This window comes from Calidris pugnax, unplaced genomic scaffold (genome assembly GCF_001431845.1).
Source record: "Calidris pugnax isolate Ruff unplaced genomic scaffold, ASM143184v1 scaffold188, whole genome shotgun sequence".
In the NCBI taxonomy this organism is placed as follows: domain Eukaryota; kingdom Metazoa; phylum Chordata; class Aves; order Charadriiformes; family Scolopacidae; genus Calidris; species Calidris pugnax.
Genome location: NW_015091257.1, coordinates 5,279,760 through 5,304,557, shown reverse-complemented (window position 1 = coordinate 5,304,557; position 24,798 = coordinate 5,279,760). Strand labels below are relative to the sequence as shown.

General features: G+C 40.3%; 1 protein-coding gene across 4 annotated transcripts; it reads right to left on the bottom strand.

Moving 5' to 3' along the window:
- Positions 1–279: 279 nt before the first annotated feature.
- On the bottom strand, positions 280–24,786 carry GYG2 (glycogenin 2). Of its 4 annotated transcripts, none has more exons than XM_014960457.1 (9): positions 24,537–24,786; positions 14,983–15,124; positions 13,082–13,256; positions 11,625–11,787; positions 10,933–11,059; positions 9,749–9,971; positions 7,185–7,325; positions 5,423–5,547; positions 281–2,912 (listed from the first exon to the last, which is right to left on the bottom strand). In XM_014960457.1, exons 1-9 carry the CDS (start codon positions 24,541–24,543, stop codon positions 2,690–2,692), a joined length of 1,326 nt encoding a protein of 441 aa, XP_014815943.1. In that variant the 5' UTR covers positions 24,544–24,786; the 3' UTR covers positions 281–2,689. The 4 variants fall into 4 exon arrangements, 3 of the variants coding, with proteins under 3 accessions (XP_014815945.1, XP_014815943.1, XP_014815944.1); XM_014960458.1 differs by having other exon boundaries at positions 282–2,912; positions 5,423–5,533; XR_001413986.1 differs by having other exon boundaries at positions 2,875–2,912; positions 5,423–5,623.
- Positions 24,787–24,798: the final 12 nt, after the last annotated feature.

The window sequence follows — 24,798 nt, the reverse complement described above, 5'->3', positions numbered from 1 at the left end:
CCCAGACCTGCTCGTAGCCCCAAGATTTCAGAGTTATGTCCTTAAAAGCAAAAAATGCTGCCCGAAGCACAGCACTTGCAAATTCTGAATTCACTCACAAGTCTCCCTTCTCACAGCCTGGTGACAACAGCAATGTGCTAGAGTCCACTGCAACAGTACATTGCTTGTAACTAGTTCAACACTTTTTGTGTCAAGACAGTACACAAAGACTCAAGCAGGGTTTTTAACCACAGCTATACTTTTCCATGAAATACAATGAACCAACTCCTGTCGTGCTAATCACTAATCAAGAGGTCCTACAACTTATAATTACGTATGTCTGTACAAATAATAACTCACACCTTTTAATTCTGCTCAGCAGGTAGTGCTAATGTCTCAAAAGCAATTTAATACAATTAAAAAACATACTAAAGTAACCAGTCAGTCACAAATAATATTCCCTGGCACAACATAAACAACCTGTAACTCTGCATCATCTCATAAGCACATGACTTCATATGTCCTTTCCATTTCCATTTTATTTCCATGACATTAATGTACTTTGAAAAACATTGTAAAATCCATACTCAGTACCATTTTACATATTAGTATTTTCAAATGTATTCCATGACAGCTCCTTTTACTACATTCATATGCCTACTTTAAAACCTTTTGGCTACTGATTTCATGTCAGTAATTCTTTTCCAATAACCTAATTAATGTTCCCAGCAAGATCTAGGAGTTACTGTAAGAAGTACAGCTGCACAAAGCATGAGTTAACATTGTTGGCTACAGTTTTATACAGTCTTCAAAAAACTGAATTATATTAGCAATAATGCTTATAAAACAGAGAACTTTGTCAGAAGTGCACAAGTTCATTAGGAAACAGGGATAGTCAGCAGATCAAACACCAGACAAGTAAGAGTACACTGTAGCTGCTGTAACCTCCACATAGTTCTGCACCAGGCCACACACAAGAGGAAGAATGCACCTACCTGTGTTGACAAGCAAAGGTCACCTACCCAGGAGAGGCAGGCTATTGAGGGTTCCTTTATGATCGATGGAGAAATTGAGAAGAATAATCTTCTGGACATTTCTCTCTTTGACTTCAGAGATCCTAAAAATCTAATTTGAACTAAAAGCTTGAATGCAGTAGACACACCGAGGAGATTCCCACTTTAAGACTGCTTAGAATTAATGAGAAAAAGAACTAGACAAAATCAGAAATACCCCACAAAAGTAAAAGCAAATCCACTACTGTGAATATTAGAAATTAATTCTAAAATACTCAAACATGGTTTTTCTTCCTTTATGGGACCTTTTGGCTCTTTCGTTCCTTTCCTAATTTGTGTAAATTATTCCCTGCATCCCTCCATCTTCTTTGATGGAGGAAAAAGAAACAAAAGTTCCTTCACTCTTACCTAGCCTCCTTCTCCACTAGCATCTATGGCAATACCTCTGATGCATAACGTCACATCACTGTTTTTTAAACAGAATTCCCAAGTTATTTCATTAGGTATATCTGTACCAACATTTGTGACTTATTAAGACTGAAATGTATTTCAAGTCCTGCATCAGCAGAATTCTTATTCTAATATTAAGGGGTGTTATGAATAACTCTGTCAAATCTGTTACCATATTAGCATGCCTGTCAAGCTTCTTTCTTTCAAAGTGTTTCTTTTTCTTTGTTCGTCAAGACAAACTTGCTGAGACTAGTAAAATTTAAATACTCAAATTCACAAAGAAATCCCCCATAAATATACTTAATATAATGGGATCTCACCAGTAGATTTTTCTGGAGCTACACTCACAGATTTATTAGTTCCCACACACAGCTATTGTTTAAAAGATCTTCAAAGGGCCTCTTTAGTAAAACAAGAGCAAACTGTGTTTTCAGTTGCTCTCCAACTGCCTGCAATATGGGGCAACCACACTAAACAAGGACAATGCCTTTGTCAACTGCAGTTTGAAGTACTGTAAACAAATTGATATAAAGCACCAGAAGGTTTACACCATAGTGTCAGGATGTCTTCCTCTGAATATGCAAGTAAAGCTAACAATATTTACAAAAGCAACAGTATCCTACAGCAACAATATAAAAAGTTAACATACATTATCTGTCTATTTTAAGAGTTTTACACCAGTCTTCATTATGTTGGTGATGAAGCTGGGCAGCTTCCTATAAACAGGGAGAACACCCATTAGTGATCTCAGACAAAGACTAAATTTCCTCTAATCCTAAATACACTTAAATTAAAAAGTTGTGTTGCATACTCCTGTGAGGCCAGGATTTTATCTCCCCACTTCTTTCTCATATTGAAGCCTATGCTACGGTTGCCCTTGAAAGTGGTAACTTGGCTTCAAGAAGCAAGTTTTTATTTAAATAGTTTTATAGTATCTTTTAAGTACTTTTGAAATAAGCTCAACTTCCAATACATTTCACACTCATGACCGTTTTTGCAGAAGACTTATGGGGAGGAGCAGGGAAGAGTGATAAGTATGAGAGTTCTGACTCAGAGGGTACCATTGGTTATACTTCAGAAGGCACTATGGGAGAGCAATGAAGGTGAGACACACATAACAATAAAGATGAGGCACACTTAACAGTTAAAAAAACAAGACTCTGTATCTGTTAATATTCCCCCAAAATATGAGAGCCCATATCTGCCTCTAACTTTGGTGTCAAATAAACTATGCAGATAGCCAAGTATTAAAGGATTGTATTTATAGAAGAAACATAGACCATGATGGCCATTACAGAGTACTCCATCTTAATGTAAAAATGCATCCAATTTTTTTTTGATATGTTCAAAAGCATCTTTCCCCATATAGTCCATACGCCCTTCCTCCCATTTTCTCCGTTCCTCTTCTGGACTCGGTTCTTCTGGTTTGAAGTGAATAGACAGCTCTGAAACAGAATGTGTGACCTCGGCCTGTGGGAAGAAGCAGAAGAACGGAAAAACAGTCATTTGGTTGTTCTCATCTCAGTGCTATGAAGTTAAACCTTAGATGTCAAACTTATGCTGTGTACAGTCCCAGTTAAAACAATAAAACAGAGAGTATTCAGGCATTCATCCTTCCTTTGATAACGTGATCTCATTTTCCCATGTCACAGCATCTTTGACCATACCACACATTTATTGTATTTGTCTTAATTCAGACCTTGGCATTCTCAGCGACAACACAATGAGAGCATTACAAACACGGCCTGAGTGGAATATTAGTATCTCCCATAATGAAGTGTAACCTTGTATCTGCACAAATTTTGTCTTCAACAGGCTTTCATGTGAAAATTTCCTAGAATTTTTGGTCATTTGTTTTATCTGATCTCCTGTGAGATCATTGTCACTTAGCAGATGGGAAATAGCAGATCACCCATATAAATTAATGCGAAAGATTGGAACTATTCATTATACCAGTAACGATTGTCCAAAATTGTGAATCTCAGTTCAAGATCAAGTTATCAAACTTGCATGAATGCAAGACATATTATTAGTGATAATTTCAACCCCATAAAAGAAAAAGTGTGTCCATGATTGACCAACAAGTTATCAAACTTGCATGAATGCAAGACACATTATTAGTGATAATTTCAACCCCGTAAAAGAAAAACTGTGTCCATGATTGCCAGTAAAATCAGAACATCTCAACAATTACAACCATTAATAAAGATGAAATATAACAAGGACTAATCACGACAGCTACTGAAAACCTGATTTCAGTACTACTCCAAGAGGCTCCAACACAAATAACTCATGTTATAAACAAAATTGAAATCAACCAGAATAGCCTTCCAGTGAAGCCCTCACAAATTCAATACAGAAATGTTTCAGAGCAGAACTTAACGGACAGGAATCAGTGGCTTGAACTGCCTAAACGTCCTGGAATATTCATTACTTCTGCTGATTTGGGGCAGGTAAGGCACAGAATTTGTGCGAGACCTTCACCTGGCAACAAGATAAGGCATCTCAAACAGTGAACATATATGCTTAGGTAACTGCACCCTTCCATATTTACCCCCACCTGTGTCCCACTCCACATGGCTTTAAACATGAATAAATACTCTGAAGAGCACGCTTGCTACCTATATATGTAAATAAGCAACAATACTTGGTATTTAGTTTTCAGGCTCTGTACACACCTAACTGCAGTAATCCATGACAATTCCTTTCTTTACCATTGGCAAGCCTTATCTACAGCTTTGGATGCCAGTAACAACAAGACAGGAATCACCATGTTTTCAGAAATGAATTTTAGCTAGGGCTCAGACACCCTTGACTGCACAGGACCTACAGTTACACCTACAGTTTTGTTTCTCAGTCTTAAAGGATTTCACTGTAGGGCTTCACAACCTTATAAAAGGCCTCATTAGGAACAAGGCAGTGTTCCCTACCTTTAGATAAGGCACATAATTTGTGCAAGACCTTCACCTGGCAACAAGATAAGGCATCTCAAACAGTGAACATATATGCTTAGGTAACTGCACCCTTCCATATTTACCCCCACCTGTGTCCCACTCCACATGACTTTAAACATGAATAAATACTCTGAAGAGCACGCTTGCTACCTATATATGTAAATAAGCAACAATACTTGGTATTTAGTTTTCAGGCTCTGTACACACCTAACTGCAGTAATCCATGACAATTCCTTTCTTTACCATTGGCAAGCCTTATCTACAGCTTTGGATGCCAGTAACAACAAGACAGGAATCACCATGTTTTCAGAAATGAATTTTAGCTAGGGCTCAGACACCCTTGACTGCACAGGACCTACAGTTACACCTACAGTTTTGTTTCTCAGTCTTAAAGGATTTCACTGTAGGGCTTCACAATCTTACAAAAGGCCTCATTAGGAACAAGGCAGTGTTCCCTACCTCACAAGATACAAGTCCTTGACACCCTGTCACCCCCATCAATGACAAGTCTGGCACTGCTGTCACACTGCCCACAGATAAATGCAGTGCAAGATCACAAAGGAAAGCCCAGTAGCTTTGGCTCCCTGTCTGACTCACTCACTCTACATTCATTTTCCATTTGCTTGGAAATATCACTTCAGCAGGTAAAACAACAACAACAAAAAAACCAACACCAAAAGCAAAACAAACAAACAAACAAAAACAAACCCAAACAAACAAAAAACAGAACAGAACAAAAAATCCCAAACAGCTTTGCTTGTATTAGTATCAGAGCTGAAATTAACATCATGCATTTATTACTTGGGGACTAGCACAGGTAAATACACATTTAAAAACTAGAAGTGTGACTGATAGAAAGAGATCATACCCCAGTATTGGAAGCAGTTAAGGAATTACATAGCTAAAAGATTCAAGAATTTATTTGCACATTGCACCAGAATTAGCTGACATTTTGCAACATTATGTTGGCAGCAAAGACATGCATGCAATTATCAATAGGTGTACTGTGCAGAAAGCTACATGTACCAGTTCTGAGGTTTCCTGAAACGCAGGATGAAATACAAGTTGTTCTGAAGGTCTGTCAGGCTCAGAGGGATGGATGTTAGAACCGCTTTTTTCAACTTCACATACAGGTTGCTAAAATACAGCCACTGAGGTTTTATTAGGAGAATACTTTTTCATAGTTTCCTTATTATGAGAATTCATACAATAAAAATCCATTTCAGTCTTGGGGTAGGGGAAAGCAGGGGATGGGAGGAAAAGGTACAAAACACATTATTACCAAGGACAAAATTCATCTCGCCCGGCTTTAGCTATCAAAATGGTATTGCATCCTAAGCTCCTACTATAATCAATCTAGGATAAGTACCTCCAGAGGGCAGCTCATCTCATCCTAAAATAGGTTCAAGAGTGGCTGGCATTCTTCAGTGACTACAGAAACAGTCTGGAAAGCTAGCTCATAGTAGACACCTACCATTCATGAGACCAAACTTCAATGAGAAAAATCTCATTATAGGATAATAGCTTGCTCTGTAGCTCAGGAGCTTTTCACAGAATGAGACTAGAACAATGAATTGCAAAACAGAGGTAAAATAGATCGCCCCAAAAATACTGCCCCAAATATTTGTCTTTGTCAGATATCAAAACATAAATGACAGATCCCATTCTGAAGTCTCTTCCATCAAAAGAAAAACAATCCCACAAGATTACTGAAGCTAAGCAACAAAAAGTGGAATGATTGTGTTCTTAAGTAAGAAGAGAATCAGACTATTAATTTTAAATGAATAGGATCTTCTGATAAACCAATCGTAGTAATTTCAAAAATTAAAGAATTTTAAATTTGAATGACAATCCTTAAAGTGAATATTTTTTTTTTTTTTTCACCAAACAAACATCCTGAAAATGTGTCTCTATTTGGTTTGAGCATTTTCAATGGAGACAGATGCATGAGGCACATCGGATAACACATCATTTGCAAATAAATTATTCTTAATTATAGAGCTGGAAGGTTTGCAATTTTCCTTCATCCCCTCCACACTCATGGTAGAAAAGAAATGAAGGAAGACTACAGTTTTACTTTATGGAGTAACTATAGTCTCAAGGGACAAAGTACTGAACATAATAAAAACTGTCATCTTACTAGAGAGTAGTCCACAAGATACAACAGCAGATGACATTAGAACGTTAATTTTCTTTTATCCCATTGTACCTTGCTGTAGCATGGTTTATTATACAACACATAATTACTTCAACCTGCAGAAACATCGTGCAATTATGTCCAACTTAATTCCTGCATAATATAAGGGAAGTCAGGACCCCTATAATGATCATCACAGGATTCTTTTAAGACACTTCTTGTTGCCCAAATCACAGAAATTTGTTGAACAGCTTTACGAGTCAACACTTCTGAAAAAACCCCAATAATTTCTATATAGGAGTGACAGAAAGGATTCTAGTTTTAAATATATTAATTCACAAGGGTATTAATATTTAAAAGATTACTTTGGTAACAGAATTATCCTTTATTGAGTACCTAACAACTTTTAACAAACAATCTCTTTGTAAAACTCAGTGTAAACCTCCAGACAGATCATGCACGTGCGACTTCAGATTACAGAAAATAAGTACTTTTTAGACTATTTCTGATATTAGCAAGAAAATTCAATAGCTACAGTTAAATCAAAGAAGATGTAATGTCCCAGATCAAAAGCATAATTAAAAAAAAAATCTCATTTCAATATATCATTTTACTTTTTTTACTGCATATAGTAATATACAACATACTTACAGCTTCGAAAGTGAGTTCCTCGGGTGAAGAAGCTGTGGGCTGTGTTTCGTGTGTCTGCTCTGGAAGCACAGGCGTTTGCAGCGAATTGGCCACAGGAGGACTGACCTTTTTCAGTGTAATTTCAACTCCATTGAAAGTGTGCTAATAAAAACAAGAACATCTCACCACTGAAATGCAATTGTTCAGGAAATTGATATCTTATTTATAACAGTTTCACTTCCTTGCATGGATCTCATAGCACATGGATGAAAATAAAGCTATCAGAAGTAGTCAACATGGATTCACCAAGGGGAAGTCATGTCTGCCTAACCTGATAGCCTTCTATGATGGCATCACTGGTTGGATAGATGAGGGGAGGACAGTTATGTTGTCTACCTTGACTTCAGCAAGGCTTTTGACCCAGTAATCCACAGCATCCTCACAGATAAGCTTAGGAAGTGTGCATTAGATGAATGGACAGTGAGGTGGATTGAAAACTGGCTGAAAGAGAGCTCAGATGGTCGTGATTAGGGGCCCAGAATCTAGTTGGAGGTCCTTAACAAGTGGTGTTCCCCAGGGGTCAGTACTGGGTCCAATTCTCTTCAATACACTCATCAATGACCTGGATGAAGGGATGGAGTGTACCCTCAGCAAGTTTGCTGACGATACAAAACTGTGAGGGGTGGCTGACACAGCAGAAGGCTGTGCTGCCATACAGCAAGACCCGGACAGGCTGGAGAGTTGGGCAGAGACAAGTGTAGGGTGCTGCACCTGGGGAGAAATAACCTCATGCACTAGTACAGGTTGGGGGCTGATCTCCTGGAGAGCAGCTCTCAGGAAAAAGACCCGGGAGTTCTGGTGGACAACAGGATGACCATGAGCCAACAAAGTGCCATTGTGGCCAAGAAGGCCAATGGCATCCTGGGATGCATCAAGAAGAGTGTGGCAAGCAGGTTGAGGGAGCTCACCCTCCCCCTCTACTTTGCCCCAGTGAGGCCCCATCTGGAGTACTGTGTCCAGTTCTGGGCTCCCCGATTCCAGAAGAACAGGGAACTGCTGGAGAGGGTACAGCAAAGGGCTACAAAGATGATTAGGTGACGGGGACATCTCTCTTAAAAGGAGACGCTGAGGGATTTAAGTGTTTTTTAGTCTAGGAAAGAGAAGACTGAGGGGAGATCTGATCAATGCTTATAAATACTTAAAGTGTGGGTGTCAAGAGGATGGTGCCAGTCTTTTTTCAGTGGTGCCCAGGGATGCAATAAGAGGTAACGGGCACAAACTTGAATATAAGAATTTCCACCTAAACATGAGGAGGAACTTCTTTACATTGAGGGTGTCAGAGCACTGGAACAGGCTGCCCAGGGAGGTGGTGGAGTCTCTGTCTCTAGAGATGTTCAAAACCCGCCAGGATATGTTCCCGTGCAACCTGCTCTAGGATGGACCTGCTCTGGCAGGGGGGTTGGACTAGATGACCTCCAGAGGTCCCTTCCAACCTCATATGATTCTGTGATCTCAGCATTAAAGGAGTAAGTTAATAAATTCAAGAAGTTTGTGATCCCAGATTCAGAGCATTTTGAAATTTAGATTTTTGCACTCATGAGTATGCCAGCATCATCAGAAGGTAAATCTAACAGGTATTTCCACCTTCATTTTACCACGTCTGAAATATTTCTTTACTGCACATTTTCTTAAAAATTAAAGCATGTTAAAGTCCGAGATCAAAAACTACCCATTCCTTCATCTGCTTTCCTATTTGTTATGAGATTAACAAACCAAACTCCTCTCTGGGGCTTTGATGGCAATTGCCCAACTGATCTTATGGGACTATGCAATTAGTTCAACTACAGTAATAGCCTAATATTAAAAAGCATATAGAAAATATTTACATATGCATAAAAGTGATCTAAATTGTCATGTTGAATACAGAATTAAAAATTGTGCTTCTTCTAATCATTACTTTATATTGCTGGTCTCCAAGAAATCATCTATTTATCAACAGATTTTTTATTCTATTCATAAAAACCATACATTGCTGCACTTCCTTTGAAGGAAAAAAAAAGTGTAAAGAGCTCAGTAAATGCTTATTGACATATGAGTACTGTAAATAACATCCTAAATGTAATTAACACCATCTTTGCAAATCTAATTTATTTGTTATATACCTCATAATACAAGTTATAATGCAGTTCTAAAAAAGTAAATTTTGTGATAGTTCAAGGGCTAGTTTGATGGTCTACATCAACTTCATTCCAAAATATCAAAAGACTGCTTGTTTCATAGCCAGTTTATCACCTTCTGTGGAAAACTTGTATCACACTTTGTGTTTAATTTGCAGAATCTATACACATACATTCCCATACAAACTCTTCATCAATTAAGAAGCAGGCTGGGGAAATCTTTGGAAAGCCAATAATATTAAAAATCCCTCCTAAACTGCTAGTTTAGATGTTTATAGAAGTAATCATTGCTACCACCAATCAACAGATACTATGGGGTTTTATGTAATTCCTTTCTCTAGCAAACATATAATTTTCAGAATTTTTCTTGTGATTTCAGCATATTGCCAGTAACTCCTTAGTAGTTACCTTGCATTCCTCAGATTCCGATTCTTCCATCTTTTGAAGTTTTTCTAACAAAGGCAATATACTGGCGCTGTATATATTCCACCAGAGGGCAAGAAATGACAGTTGATGAAAAGATCCAGAGGTGGTGCCATCCTGCATAACTCTTTTTGTTTGAAGGTTATATTTGTAGTTCCAGGGCTTTGTCGCTCCCAAGAAGTGAACAACTTTGGCATCTCTACCAAAACTGTAGTGATTAAACATACATACATACATTAAATATTTCTTTTAGCCTATATAAACTGCTAAAGAAACAGGCTTACTCACACTGGTGAGGTAATTTTGACATTTTGCAACAGCAACACATTCAATATGAGTATATATATTAATATTTTTTCTATATTATTAGTTTAAGGTATCCCATTTGGTATACAGAGAACGAAAGGCTGCATTGCCATTTGCATTCAGCTGCTGGTTCTAGTACAAAAGTTCATGAAAGAAGATGACAGGCTCATGCAGTACTATTTCCAGTCCTCCTGCACACTCTGCTCACAAACAAATAAATACCACTTCAACTGCTGAATTAACAAAATTGGTTATTACTGATCACATATTAAAAATTACTAATAAATGCATCATCCTAAGTTCACCTTCCAGTAAGAGTGTTTTGTGCAACTGGAGCAGTAATTCATGACACCCTCAAACCAAGTTGCCTTCTGGCAGAAAAGTTTCTCTAATTGCATTGTCTGAAGTCCTATAATTACTAGCACAAATTTTGTTTCACGGAAGAAGCTAAGAAATGGTTACAAAAAAAACAAAATTAAAAGAATAGCCCAACTGTTTCCCATAGAACTGACTGGAAAACAAGAGAACTACTTAAAAAGTAAAGCTGTCAGAACCTAACGCTAAAGTAAACTCTTCTCAAAGTAACTGCAAAGCAACCTCCACTAAAGTAGCTACAACCGCTCAAAAATGAGAATAACTTCTCTGAAACAACGTATGAGACAGTGTAGCCACCTCTGGGGCTCTCTGTGACCAGATGCAAGACATTCATATTGTGTTTAAGCTTCTACTGCATGATTTTTACACATCATGTGTGACTACTGTAATTTATAATCAATAGAATATGCCATTATTATTGTCTCATAATAGAATGCTTGTTAACAAATTACAGAGGTTTACAGTCAGTCAGAAGCGTTACTACTTACTGATTGAAAGCAGGAACATAGGTGTATACAGCATTGCTGCTTAAGTTATAGAGGAAAGGTAAGTGTTTGCCAATATCTGCTGTTGCCCAGTTGCTGAAGAAGCTATTCAACAAGCCTTGATCACCTCCTAAAGAATATATAAACCAATATTACCATAATTATGCATACATTCAAATTTACATCAAAATTTCACATCCAAGGATGGGAGTGAGACTGGTGTGTTCATGGGACTGCAACTTGGACTTGACAATATGGCCATGTGAGCAGGCACAAGTGAGTAATACCTGATCCACTCCAATGCAAGCTCAGTGTAAATGGAGTCCTACTGTAATATATGAAGGAAGGAGCAGCAAAGGGTTTTGGTCTCCCTCAGAGCAGAAGACTGAAGATCAGCTGTATTTCTCTCTCCTAAACCAGACAGCAAAATTAAAACTTACTGAGCAAGACTCAGACACAATGTCCCTTCTTTGCACTTTCCTGGAAAGCAGAGTCCACTATAAATGCAATAAGTCTTAAGTACAGCGTAAGAGGCAAAATTCTGCACCTTAAATTTTTATGGGGGCACAATTACATAAAGCCCAGAGAATTCCTGCCTTCTTCCATTCGGCCGGACAGCATGGAAGCTACAGAAAAACAGCTTACTGAGAAGAAATGTGCTGTCTTTTGTATGTCCCTTATGCCTTGCCCCTTACCATCAAAGCTGCCATGTTCAGCAGCAAACCGGAGCAGTAGATCGTAAGTTTTCAAAGAAGGTCGGAACACAAATACACCACTATTAAAGCAGTCAGGCCAGCCAGAATCAGGAGCTGCTGAGAACTCTTCTCGATCAAACAATTCATCAACGTTGCAAAGCACCTTAGAGACATCAGGAAGAGAGAAAAATTGTTAGAACAAGTGTTTTTCTAGAACACAAGTAGCAAATTCAGTACCAAGGGAGTAAATTGACAGTTTTGCCAAATATATAGCTTCCACAGCACAAAGGCAGTAGCCGTGCAATCTATGCTAGGGGTCAGAAACTTTATTTTTAATATAATAAAATAACATAGAATTATTTGGGTTGGAAGGGACCTTAAAGATCATCTAGGTCCAACCTGCCTGCCATGGCCAAGGATACCTCCCACTAGAGCAGGTTGCTCAAAGCCCCATCCAGCCTGGCCTTGAACACTTCCAGGGATGGGGCATCCACAACTTCCCTGGGCAACCTGTTCCAGTGTCTCACCACCCTCACAGTAAAGAATTTCTTCCTAATATCTAGTCTAAATATACCCTATTTCAGGTTAAAACCTTTACCCTTCATTCTATCACTACACTTCCTGATAAAAGAGTCCCTCCCCATCTTTCCTGTAAGCACTGAAAGGCCTCTCCAGGCTGAACAACCCCAAATCTCTCAGCCTGTCTTCACAGGAGAGGTGCTCCAGCCCCCTGATCATCTTTGTGGCCCTCCTCTGGGCTCACAGAGGCAGGTCTATTAATTGTGGCTCTCCATTATTTCTCTGATAAAAGCACAAACCCTGTCAAATTACTTCATGAGCCTCAGAGACACTCTAGAATCATAGAATCATTCAGGTTGGAAGAGACCCTTGGGATCATCGAGTCCAACCATCTACCCTACTCTACAAAGTCCTCCCCTACACCATATCCCTCAGTACCACATCTAAACATCCCTTAAACACATCCAGGGATGGTGACTCAACCATCTCCCTGGGCAGCCTATTCCAATGCCCGACCACTCTCTCTGTGAAAAATTCCTTCCTAATGTTCAGTCTAAAAGAACTAGAAGGCTCTTTGAAATACGACCTACCATAACTTCATCTTAACACTGGCCTGTCTTCCTGACCAGAATAAGTCCAAATGAAAGTATATGACAGAGATCTACTTCAAATATCTGTCAGAAATCCACTTGCATAGAGCTTGTGATATCTTTTGAGGACAATCCTGAGGCTCCTCTCAAAATAGCATTTATTCCCATGCAGCCAGCAAAACAACGAGCATTGCCAGAACATGCCAGCTGGAACTCCTGCAACCTTGTGACCAGCAGCAAATGTGGTCACTTCATAGGCCAGTAGGCTGAGTGACAAGGAAGTATCCCACACCGAGAGCAGCTCTTTAAGGCACACACAAATGTTTCCACGGCTCCCGGTCTACTCACCAAAGTGTCCGCATCCATGAAGACACATTTGCTATAATGAGTAAGAGTCCAACAGTGAAGTTTAGTGAAGGTTACACCCAGTTCTGGCCTCTGCATCAGAGCCAAACGGACTGAGTCAGCACTGTCAAGTGCATCCACTTCAATTACTTCATCAAACACACTGCGGAGGACAGACCTACCAGAGCAAGCAGTGGAGAGAAAGAAGGGAATTTAGAGAGGTTCATCAGAGTTCATTTCTGGCATGAAAATAGCAAACACACAGCACAACATTTTTTATGACAATAACAAAGGCTAGATTGATTGGTTTAGAGTGAGAAGTCAAGAGTGAAAAGTCCTTGTAAACAGTTCTGCTGAAGAGGCAGCTACCGGGCCATAAACCACCACCTCTTCCACTACAGGGCCAGCACATCTCAAATGCGACAGGTGCTGTATGGAGGAGAAACCAATTCTAATTTTAGTTATTTAATGCCCTATAGAAACACCAACAGAAACTAAAGCAGCCTTCATCCTGCACAATGGACTCTAAAGCGTAGCACTGTACTGTGTTCCCTGTGCAGTGCACAGGATGTGGCATGCACTGTCACTGCGGTTATTTGCATCTATTATGCCCAAGTAAATGCAGCTTCAAAAGTGCAGCTTTCAAAACAGGTAATATATAGTTGCTCACCACAACAAATCATCTCAAATGAGACTTTTAAGGAAGACTCTATGCACATCTTTCATAGGAATTTCATAGGTGATACCAAAGTAGGTAATCATCCTTCAAGATACAAGAAGAAAAGTCTTTAAAACACAGCTTATTAATTACATTACACTATTAACTATAAAGTCCTGGATGTCATAGAAACACACACAGAAAAAGAAAAGTCTGTGCTGATTATCTAGATTTCAGAGTCATCAGCTTTTTCTTGACTGATCATCAAAGGGACCAGAGTTAACTGGGAAAGAATTAAGAGTTTTAGAAGCAGAGTTCAGTGATGTGCTTTACTAAAATATCATCCTTGATTTTAAAAAACAAAAAAAGTATTATAAGGGTTTCTCTCTCCACTGAATAGGGAAGAAAAAACTGACTTAGTATCTACCCATGTGTCAAATTTATATAGTATTCCCTCAAGAAGGTTACAGCATTCTGACAAAATCCATAGTTTAAAAAACCCATAAAAACAGATTTCTGTGCATCTAATCACAGCAAAAATGGGAAAATATGTTTTTTGAGCCATATGTATTACAAATACTTTCACATGGCATACAGAAATCAGGAGCTTGCACGCTTCCTAAGCCATAGCAGGAATAAAAGTTTAAGTAGCTATAGCATTTAAAGTTCCTTTTAACAAGCAACACAGTCCTTCAAATAACAGGGCTTGAGTTCAAGAGATCTAATGAGATTTCTGTACATGCAATTCTGTAGTGCTTGTAAAATCACAACCCAAATTGCAGTGATTAAAAAAAAAAAGCCCAAATTAATTTATTTCTCATCATGATAGCCATGCACCATTATTTTAACAATATTAGTAATCTGAAACTGAGGCCCTAAGGTTTTTGGAGAGCTGATGTCACAGGTGTTAACGCATCTTGCTCTTTCTAAAAGAGAAACTCTTGGGGAAAAGAAGAGTAAAGCCTTTATTTCAGCTCAACAGCAAGACACTTAGACCTTGGTTCCCAAACTTTCATCTTATGTTCCCAAATAGGAGCTTAAGACACAAGTGCTATTTCTGTAAGTGAATTCTTATTAGGCTTAAAATCTTATCGTGGATGTTATTTGGGACTCCTCTCAGAAATCAGTGGCCAAGGGGGAACTTCTAGACATAATGCTGTGAAATCCAGAGAAAGCCTATTAAAATATTTCATGTTGTTTTTTATTCTTCCACATTATCAACCTCCAAAAACACAAGAATCCTTACCTCATCCCACTGGAAACCACTGGTGTAATTAGTACTGCCAGTTTTCTAGATGTCGTATGGTTCCTCAACGACTGTCCGAGAACCAGAGCTCCTTGACAGTACACGTCATTGGTAGCAAGGGTCACAAAGGCTTGATCTGTTACTGTGAGCAAATATTCAGAAGAGTCACTTTACAGCTTTAACATAAGCTCTTTTGGCAGGTTCCTACAATCTCCCTCCTCCAGCTAACCAACAGGCTGCGGCTTATAACAACCTGCAGTTCCTGTGATAAGCTCTTTTCTTTCCCCAACTCCCCCACAACTGAATAGAAAATCCAGTGAAAGAGACTGCAGAATGTATGTTTCTGAGTTTTGTTGGCTTTTGTTTGCCTGATTTACATAATAACAGGTATGAAGTTTTCAGATCAGCCTTAAACAAATAGTTCCCTAATTTTTTTGCCTAAACATAATCAAAAAAGCCCATCTGTAAATATTTAGATTTTACATTTAACTAACATAGTATAATACAAGTGATAAGGAAAATGTTCCTGTTTATACAGTGCCAAAAGCTAATGGAAAAAACAGGAAGTTTAAGTACTAGCCAGAAATGTCCTTCTTTCCAGAATCTCGCTGAATCCACCCAACAGGCAATATGCTTTGCTCTGTCCTCTTTGTACAGGAATAACTGATGCTGGCTGAACAAATGCAGAGAAATTGCTACTGAGATTGGTACACCTCCCAGAAGCTAATGATCCCTACCTCAAGTAACTCCAAGAAAATTAGGAGTGTTCCTCATTGTCAGGAAACACATGGGGAAAAAAATTACAATAAAAAAAGAAAGTAAGCTACACTCCTGCACAATAGCAGACATAATGTATTTTGTAATGATACCAGGCCTGTATCACCAGGGGCTGCTTCTTCAGCTCTGCCCTCTGACACAACCACAGTTACTGGGGTTCTCCTGGGGAGAGCCAGAACCTATGATTCAGCAAGGTGAACAGCATCCTCAGAGCAGACAGAAGACCTCAGCTTTCTAGGCTGTAAAATTAACCAGAACAAGATAAGCGGGTCACACAGATGAGGGGAATTCCACTGAGCTCTAGAGAGCTTCAATAAATAGTTGTATTGAACTACTTGTTTAAAACCACCATCATCTTCAGGGACAAGCAATTATGCTGAGTAAATTAAACCAACAAAACAATAACAACAGAAAAAAACACCCTGTCATACAGTTTCCAGGCTCTGTGGGAGACTCTAGGAAAGAATCTCACAGAACTAGTTGCAGAGAACCCAACAAATGACCTCATGGCTGTCTCAGACAGAGGCTGCCAAAATGAATGAGTTCAAATCTCTAACCTAATACCAAGGTATGCAATAAAGAATGGTTGGTGCCAGTGACAAGCTCTTAGGTACTAAGTATTTCCATTTTCCTTCAACTCCAGATCAAAGCACTGACCCACTGGTATGCTGTCGTCCACCTGGTGTCCCTGCCCATGGCAGGGTGGCTTGGAAGTAGATGATCTTCAGGTTCCTGACAACCTAAACCATTCTGATTCTGCCCCACTTTTTGCCCTGCCTCCCACTCATCTCCAGTCAGACCCAAATTTGAATCAAGCACACACACCCCACATTTGCTGACATTGCAACAGATCCCTACACCGCAGGAGAATCCTTTACCAACTTGGCCAAATAAACTGAATCATCCATCCAAACTGTAAATAGTTTGCAGATCCCTCACCTAAGTAAAGTCCAATAACATTTTTAATCACAATTTCCAGAAGCAGCAAAGGAAAAAAGGAGCTTTCAAATCTCCTGTTATCATAACAGCTCTAGCAAGTTATGGGCGTTCCAGAAAACAAGTAATAAGGAGCTGCTTACATGGAGTGGTTTAAAAAGGACAATTGTGCAAATTGTGCAGAACTGCTCCTACTGCAACTTTCCAAAATGTTAAATGAATAAATATAAGCATACATAAAAATCCAAAGCAGAAAACCACGGAAGGCTACTTTAGCAATAAAATTATTCTCAAAAGACACAAAGAGTCAGCAAAGAAAAGCACTGTTCTGTTAGGCAACAGGCATCTTTAGCCAAATAAAGGTAATAAAACAAGTACTGAGAGGAACGTGGGGGGTAGGTTAAAAAAAAAAAAGTGTGAAATGAGTGGGTGTTTAAATCTTCAATAACAACCACAAAACTGAACACATAATTTTCCTATTGCTTCTGCAAATTCTTTTAGCTACAGAAGCTGAATTTTTACATAAGTAATACATCTAAAAGTACAGAAGCTACTCATCAAAATAGTTCAGCAAGTTGGTATGGCAAATTATTGCATCCTACATATGCTTTCATGCCCTGTACTTCTTGGGCTAAAGCTGTGGCAAGCACCACAAGCAAGTAGTTTGCCAAACAAATATAGCTTCTAAGAAACTCTTGCTAATGCCTCCCACAGGAGAGAAAAAAAAAAAAAACACACCAAAAAAACCCCAACAAAAAACCCCACAACAACCAAACACCAACACACAACAATTGTCTCTTTTGAGAATCAGATGTGGGATACATATTATAGCCTTCTTAATAGAGTGAATCATTACAAAGATAATTAAATAGATAATCAAATATTGACTGAAACCATGAAATATCAAAATATTTCTAGTGCAAAGAGAGAACCATGTCCTAGCTATTTTAAAATCATACAGGAGCACCACTAATCCAGTAAGGATCCATAGGGGGTTTAAAATCAAAAGATTTTATCATTAGTTGCTTTTTCATCTAATCCCTGTGTTCAAGGACAAAGTGTTATTTGACTTGCCTCATTTATAGTGTTCTTCGGAACTCTGTCCCTATAAATAGATGTTTTATTTTTATAACTGAAAACTAAGGATCAGTTTTACATATAAATTTGTAAGAGAAAAACATTTACCTGAGAATTCCCATTTAAACGAGATCAAGGACAACACTGTATTACATCTAACACACACAGGGGTTCACTCACTGACTTTAAGCTGCAGAAGTTTTGATCTTTTATATTTGAAAGGTGGAGGTATTAAAAAAAAATCCAGTTGCAATGAATTTTAAGTGTCAAGTGCACCATTATGCAGAACTTTCAATTCTTTGTGCTGTATGACAATAGCATGAACAGTACTGAACCTACTGCAAACAGTATTAAGTTTTCAAGGAAAGTGTTTTCAAGCTGTGGAACCCTATGGCTAATACCATTGACTCTCTCAGTGAACCATGAGAAAATTAAGTGTATTATTAGAACAAAATTAAAAGCACGTCATATAAATTTATAAATCTGTTCATCTCTCTTGTCTGGATTACCACACAGCACATAAAGATGCAAATTTAGAAATCACTGTCATCAGCAGTGGCTGCTCACTTTTAATGCCTAACAATTGTTTCTCAGAACAAACCAAGGATTTGCAAGTGACTTTGGTGAGTTATTTTAGAGCCTGCACTGCAGCTACAGATACCACCACAGAAAAGACAGCAAAAGTAATGTAAATCACCACAGCCAGCGTGATTTTATGTTAAACTTGTTACAGCTCTTTTTTTTTTTTTTTTTTTAGCCAAGATCACCAACTTCTTATGAAGCATACTCATAGCATTAGTACCTCTGACACTGCCAGAGGCAGAATTCTTCAATAGGCCTGAAAAACAATTCTAGGGCAGCTAGAAGCCTTACTTCGAATACACACCAGCAAGCAGACAGGGTGGTGCTCACTTTAATGTTCAAAGAAAAAGAATATAAAAAAAAAAGAAAAAAAAAAAAAACGGGAAAAAAAACTTGAGGTAGGCACCAAGAATCAGGAGAGACTCGTAATAATGAGTACTGCACCTGCCAGCTTCAAGACAAGTTTAAGGTCTTTTTTCCTCCATTATCCACCAGAAATAGCTTTTAAAATATATTTCAGTCTGTCTTCTGATAGAGAGAAAAAATATATATGTGCTCCTTGGACATCTGTATCTCCTAGAATAATTTTCCAAGTTGTCTATTCCCAGATTGTGATGGGAAACTAGACACTCATATGCTACAACTTTCCTACAAGCGTATTGTAAACAGTATCAGTCCAACAGACTTAATTACAAAGCCCTTGCCTCACTGGTGCAGACGCATCCTTAAAAAAAAAAAAAAAAAAAAAAAAGAGAGAAAACAAACTTGAGGTAGGCACCAAGAATCAGGAGAGACTCGTAATAATGAGTACTGCACCTGCCAGCTTCAAGACAAGTTTAAGGTCTTTTTTCCTCCATTATCCACCAGAAATAGCTTTTAAAATATATTTCAGTCTGTCTTCTGATAGAGAGAAAAAATATATATGTGCTCCTTGGACATCTGTATCTCCTAGAATAATTTTCCAAGTTGTCTATTCCCAGATTGTGATGGGAAACTAGACACTCATATGCTACAACTTTCCTACAAGCGTATTGTAAATAACATGTTGACATGTTATGCATAAAAACAGGAGTTGATAAATCAATGGCTCCAACAGGCTGGTTAGGTCCACAGTATGTACTGCCATTCATACTAACCAACCTTCTACAACTGCTTTCTTAAAGTCCTCCCTGGTACCATCTGCTGCTCTTGTCACCTCCCCCCATTCTACTTCAGTCACAATCTGCAGGACCAGGCAGGCTGCAGTCTGGACCTGTGCCCGCTGAGCCCAAAGCACCTTTCTGAAATCCCGAGTGACAGTGACATAGCACAGCCCCAGCTCACATCACGTTCTCTAACAAGATTTTTACACCCTCTTCCACCCGTAGGTCTCTATGCATCCTCCTCCAGAAGCACATCTCAGTGAAGATGCGTCAGACTGCTGTAAAGAGAGATACCAGCCTTCTCGCTTCTCTGAACTAGCACAACTGTACCAGAAGCACTTGGAACAGAGACCACTGCTTCAGCTGGCACCTCCGTCCTTGAAAGCAATCAAGAACTTTTTTGGTGTAAGTAGGTAAAATTAATAACCTACGTCAGGCCACCATCAGAAATTATTATGCAAGTTCTCAGCAAAGCAGCAGTTCTTGCCCTAGCAAAAAAAAAAAGACAGCTGGCAATTTTAATTTCCATGCTTCTTCGATCTGAGTCCAAAAGTAGAAACATTTACATTACTGATGAATACGGCACAAGCAATAAGACCTTTTTATAACAAATATAAATGGACATTTGATGGCACGCAGTATTTCTCTTGGTCTAACAAAGTTATGCCTGACCCAAAACTAGATTCTCTCCTGCTTTATTAAAACAATACTGAATTTTACTAGATGGGATTAAGGCTGCTATCTTGGACACTACAGAAAGGGGACTTGTTTCTCTTTTTTGTGTAGCTTTTACTATGTATCTTTCAGTCAAGAATAGTTACATACTGCTTCGAGACCCTGCGATTTTGTCATCCAACAGATCGTACGTGATCTTTAGGAACAATAAAATGCAACCATATTACAATATGCAAATAAGCATAACTCATAGCACCCAAAGCCGGTCCCAAAATAGTAACATACCGGCTTGAAAAAAAAATGAGTAACAGTTGCTTAAGCAATCCGAAAACAGCAGAGAGGACTTCCTTCCCTTCTCCTTCCCTTCTCCTTCCCTTCTCCTTCCCTTCTCCTTCCCTTCTCCTTCCCTTCCCACTTCCCTTCCCACTTCCCTTCCTTTCCCTTCCCTTCCCACTTCCCTTCCCTTCCCTTTCCCTTTCCCTTTCCCCCTCCCTCCGGGACGGTGGGACCCCCGCAGACCCTCCCTTACGCTCCCCTCAGAGCCTCCCTGCCCGCTCCCTTGGGGGGGCGCCGGGGAAGGAGACGGACCCCTCCTCAGCCGTAGTTTCCAGATTCCCCGACGGGCGAGGGGCTCCGGTCCCTGCTGCCCGCTCCCCACCCCCGGCCGGCGTTAAAGAGAAGAGTAGTCTCCGTGGGGATGGGTGGGGGGGACACGCACCGGGGGTGCCTGCGGGGTAGGGAGGGGGCGGGCGGCTGAGCGGGGCCAGCCGCGCCCCGTCCACGGCAGCGCAGGCCGCCCACCGGTGTCAAAGACGGTGTCAAAGACGGTACCAAAGACACCAATGTCTTTCACGGTGAAGGTTGCAGAGGGTAGGGAAAAAAAGGTGTTAGGGCAGGAGCAGGGTGACTCCGGTGTGGCTTACGGTCACCCGGGGACGTGGAGTTCACCGTGAGTGAAGGGGGTCTGCCCATCAACTTCGCTGGAGCCATCGGACCCCCTGCGGGTGCGCACAGTCTGATAACTGGGCACCCAGATAAATAAATAAATAAATAAATGCATTCAAAGAGCTTGTGCTGTATATATATTTTCACAAATATATATATAAATGCACTTAGATATATTCTCACAGTGTGTTTTCACCAGTAACGCACAAGTGGGGTAGCTGTTCTATGTAATTCAGCCTCACAATGTCCCTGCAAAGTAGTTTTAGGCTGATGTGGTTCAGTCGAGGCATTTTCGCATCGAACTCTTCTGCGAATGGCAGTAACTACTCAGCAGAGGACCATCATGACACACTGCTCAGCTGGTTAAACCTTTATTTCCGACAATTTGCAAGCAGTGAGCGTTGCCACTCCAACCTGCGTTTGTGCTCCCACCCACTGGGAGTATCCTACAGGTCCACCAGAGAAGAGGGTGTCATTGCTGTGACAGTGGCGAGCTGTTTAAGGAAGGGCGGGCATAAAAACCTAGAAAATAAAGCTTTACTTATCCCTCAGAAACAAAATTCTGGGGAAATGTGTTCATCATCTGCTTGTACAGATGGGTCAACTAAACAATATGCTTATGAGTAGCAAGATCGCTATTGTAGATAACATTACTGGCAGAGCTATTTCAGTTGGAGGACTTTTTCATCAACAAAAGCATTTTCTTATTATAAACACAATGCCTACATTTAGCTGATTTTCTGTTTTACTTATGTGCCAGAATCTTTTTTACAGTATAGAATAGATTTTAAATGTCAGAGACACTAATACAAGCTGGAGTTCTGGTGGTGTAACAGATAGTTTATATTCCTTCCTTCCCCTCCAGATTTAAATACGTTAGAGCTTCCCTACATAAACCCCCAATTATCTGAAATTTTTATTATTACAATAATTAGAAAATTATTATTGTCATCATCACCGTACTAGTTAAAAGGGAAATTAACACTGAAAACTGTGCCTGCACACCAGTATATTGATCTTATGTTGATGTAACCAGACCACAGAGTTTCAGAGGATTAATCACTTTGATGAGCAGTGTTTATCAATCCTGATTCATGGGTTTTGCTTAAATTCTCCATAATAAAATCTCCTTTTTGGGCAATAATATTAACACAAGTAAGAAAATATTTTTAAAATACTCTGAATGAATTTAAATAAATTTTAATACAATTTCAAATGCAAATATGTTAATAATGGCCATAGATCCTTCTCTGGACACCGCTACTGAATAAAAAAAAAACTTCTTAAACTGTTTTCTTTTTTTCCCCCTAAAGTCTTTAATTTGAAGCAATTCTTTCTCTTCCCTAGTGGGACAGATTAATTTGTATATAAAAGGTATCAGCTGGCATATGTGCCAGAAAGTAACAAACAAAGCAAACAAAACTCAGATCATCTTACATAAAACACAGTATGTGTTTATTGAAAATTTTCAAGAGAAACACTCATATGCTACAACTTTCCTACAAGCGTATTGTAAATAACATGTTGACATGTTATGCATAAAAACAGGAGTTGATAAATCAATGGCTCCAACAGGCTGGTTAGGTCCACAGTATGTACTGCCATTCATACTAACCAACCTTCTACAACTGCTTTCTTAAAGTCCTCCCTGGTACCATCTGCTGCTCTTGTCACCTCCCCCCATTCTACTTCAGTCACAATCTGCAGGACCAGGCAGGCTGCAGTCTGGACCTGTGCCCGCTGAGCCCAAAGCACCTTTCTGAAATCCCGAGTGACAGCGACATAGCACAGCCCCAGCTCACATCACGTTCTCTAACAACAATATTTTTACACCCCCTTCCACCCGTAGGTCTCTATGCATCCTCCTCCAGAAGCACATCTCAGTGAAGATGCGTCAGACTGCTGTAAAGAGAGATACCAGCCTTCTCGCTTCTCTGAACTAGCACAACTGCATCAGAAGCACTTGGAACAGAGACCACTGCTTCAGGGGGCACCTTCATCCTTGAAAGCAATCAAGAACTTTTTTGGTGTAAGTAGGTAAAATTAATAACCTACGTCAGGCCACCATCAGAAATTATAATGCAAGTTCTCAGCAAAGCAGCAGTTCTTGCCCTAGCAAAAAAAAAGACAGCTGGCAATTTTAATTCCCATGCTTCTTCGATCTGAGTCCAAAAGTAGAAACATTTACATTACTGATGAATATGGCACAAGCAATACCTTTACACAGACCTTTTTATAACAAATATAAATGGACATTTGATGGCACGCGGTATTTCTCTTGGTCTAACAAAGTTCTGCCTGACCCAAAACTAGATTCTCTCCTGCTTTATTAAAACAATACTGAATTTTACTAGATGGGATTAAGGCTGCTATCTTGGACACTACAGAAAGGGGACTTGTTTCTCTTTTTTGTGTAGCTTTTACTATGTATCTTTCAGTCAAGAATAGTTACATACTGCTTCGAGACCCTGCGATTTTGTCATCCAACAGATCGTACGTGATCTTTAGGAACAATAAAATGCAACCATATTACAATATGCAAATAAGCATAACTCATAGCACCCAAAGCCGGTCCCAAAATAGTAACATACCGGCTTGAAAAAAAAATGAGTAACAGTTGCTTAAGCAATCCGAAAACAGCAGAGAGGACTTGATACAGTTAGGTGTTTCCAGTCTTCCCACTCTCCTTCCAAAGGAAAAAAAAAGCAAACAAAATATCCCAAACCAATCACAGAAATAATAAAAAAAAAACAACAAACCAACCCTACAATCCTCTAATCCTCTAATCTGCAGACTCCCTTTCTGCATCACCCCCAGGCACTGAGCTGCCACGCACCCCAATTCAGACCGGGGACCCACCGGGAGGAAGGCCTGAGGCAGGTGTGTCTGTGCCACCGGCTCCACCAACGGGGCTGGGGGGCGAGGGGCTGACACCCCGCTTCTTCCTCAGCTGGGAGAGCACCTTCCAGAAACGAAACGGCACCTGCAGCCACCCCTAAACCCGTCTCTCATGGCTCTAAGGATGACTGTGAGCGAAGGATGACTGTTTCTCTGAACCTGCCTCAGGCTGAGGGAAACCCCCCCACACACACAACCTGTGGCCCACCCGGGAGGCGCCCAGAGGCCCGGGCAGGCCAACCCCTCCGTGCAAGCAGAACGCATAAATGAGTTTAGTTCTTCCATCCCATCAGCCAGGCGGCTCAAACCCTAATCTGAGCCCGCTAATTACGGCACGCTCGGCCGACAGCGAAGTGGCGGAGACCCCTCTCCCGCACAGGGGCGTGAGGAGGGAGAAGGCCCCAGGGAGTGGGGGGGGAGAGAAGGGGGGGAGAGAAGCGGCCGGGCTGCCCAGCAAGGCGGCTGAGGGCAGAGGAAGCGGGGCGCCACCCCCGGCGAAGGGCAGCCCCCCAGAATACTCACCGGACATCCTGCGGGGGGCCAGCCGGGCAGGGGCACGGCCCACGGCCCAGGCCCGGGGCGCACACCTCCGCCTCACCTAACCCGCGGCGGGCCCGGTAAATGGCGCAATGGGATTAGCCTCTTTCCTGCTGAAGCCGGCGGTAGGTGAATTATACCCGCCGGGACTCCTGCGCAGCGGCAGAGACACGGCATTAGCGGCAGAGACCATCGGGCACGACCCACCCCACGCCCACGCTCCCGGCACTGCCTTTACAAGGGAGGG

Bases quoted from the DNA above. Each gene is read 5' to 3' on its own strand.
- GYG2 (XM_014960457.1), bottom strand. The intron at 11,788-13,081 runs GTGAGTAGACCG...GATGTCTCTAAG, and splicing joins TCATGGATGCGGACACTTTG to GTGCTTTGCAACGTTGATGA. The intron at 5,548-7,184 runs GTAAGTATGTTG...ATAAAACCTCAG, and splicing joins AGGAACTCACTTTCGAAGCT to TGGCTGTATTTTAGCAACCT.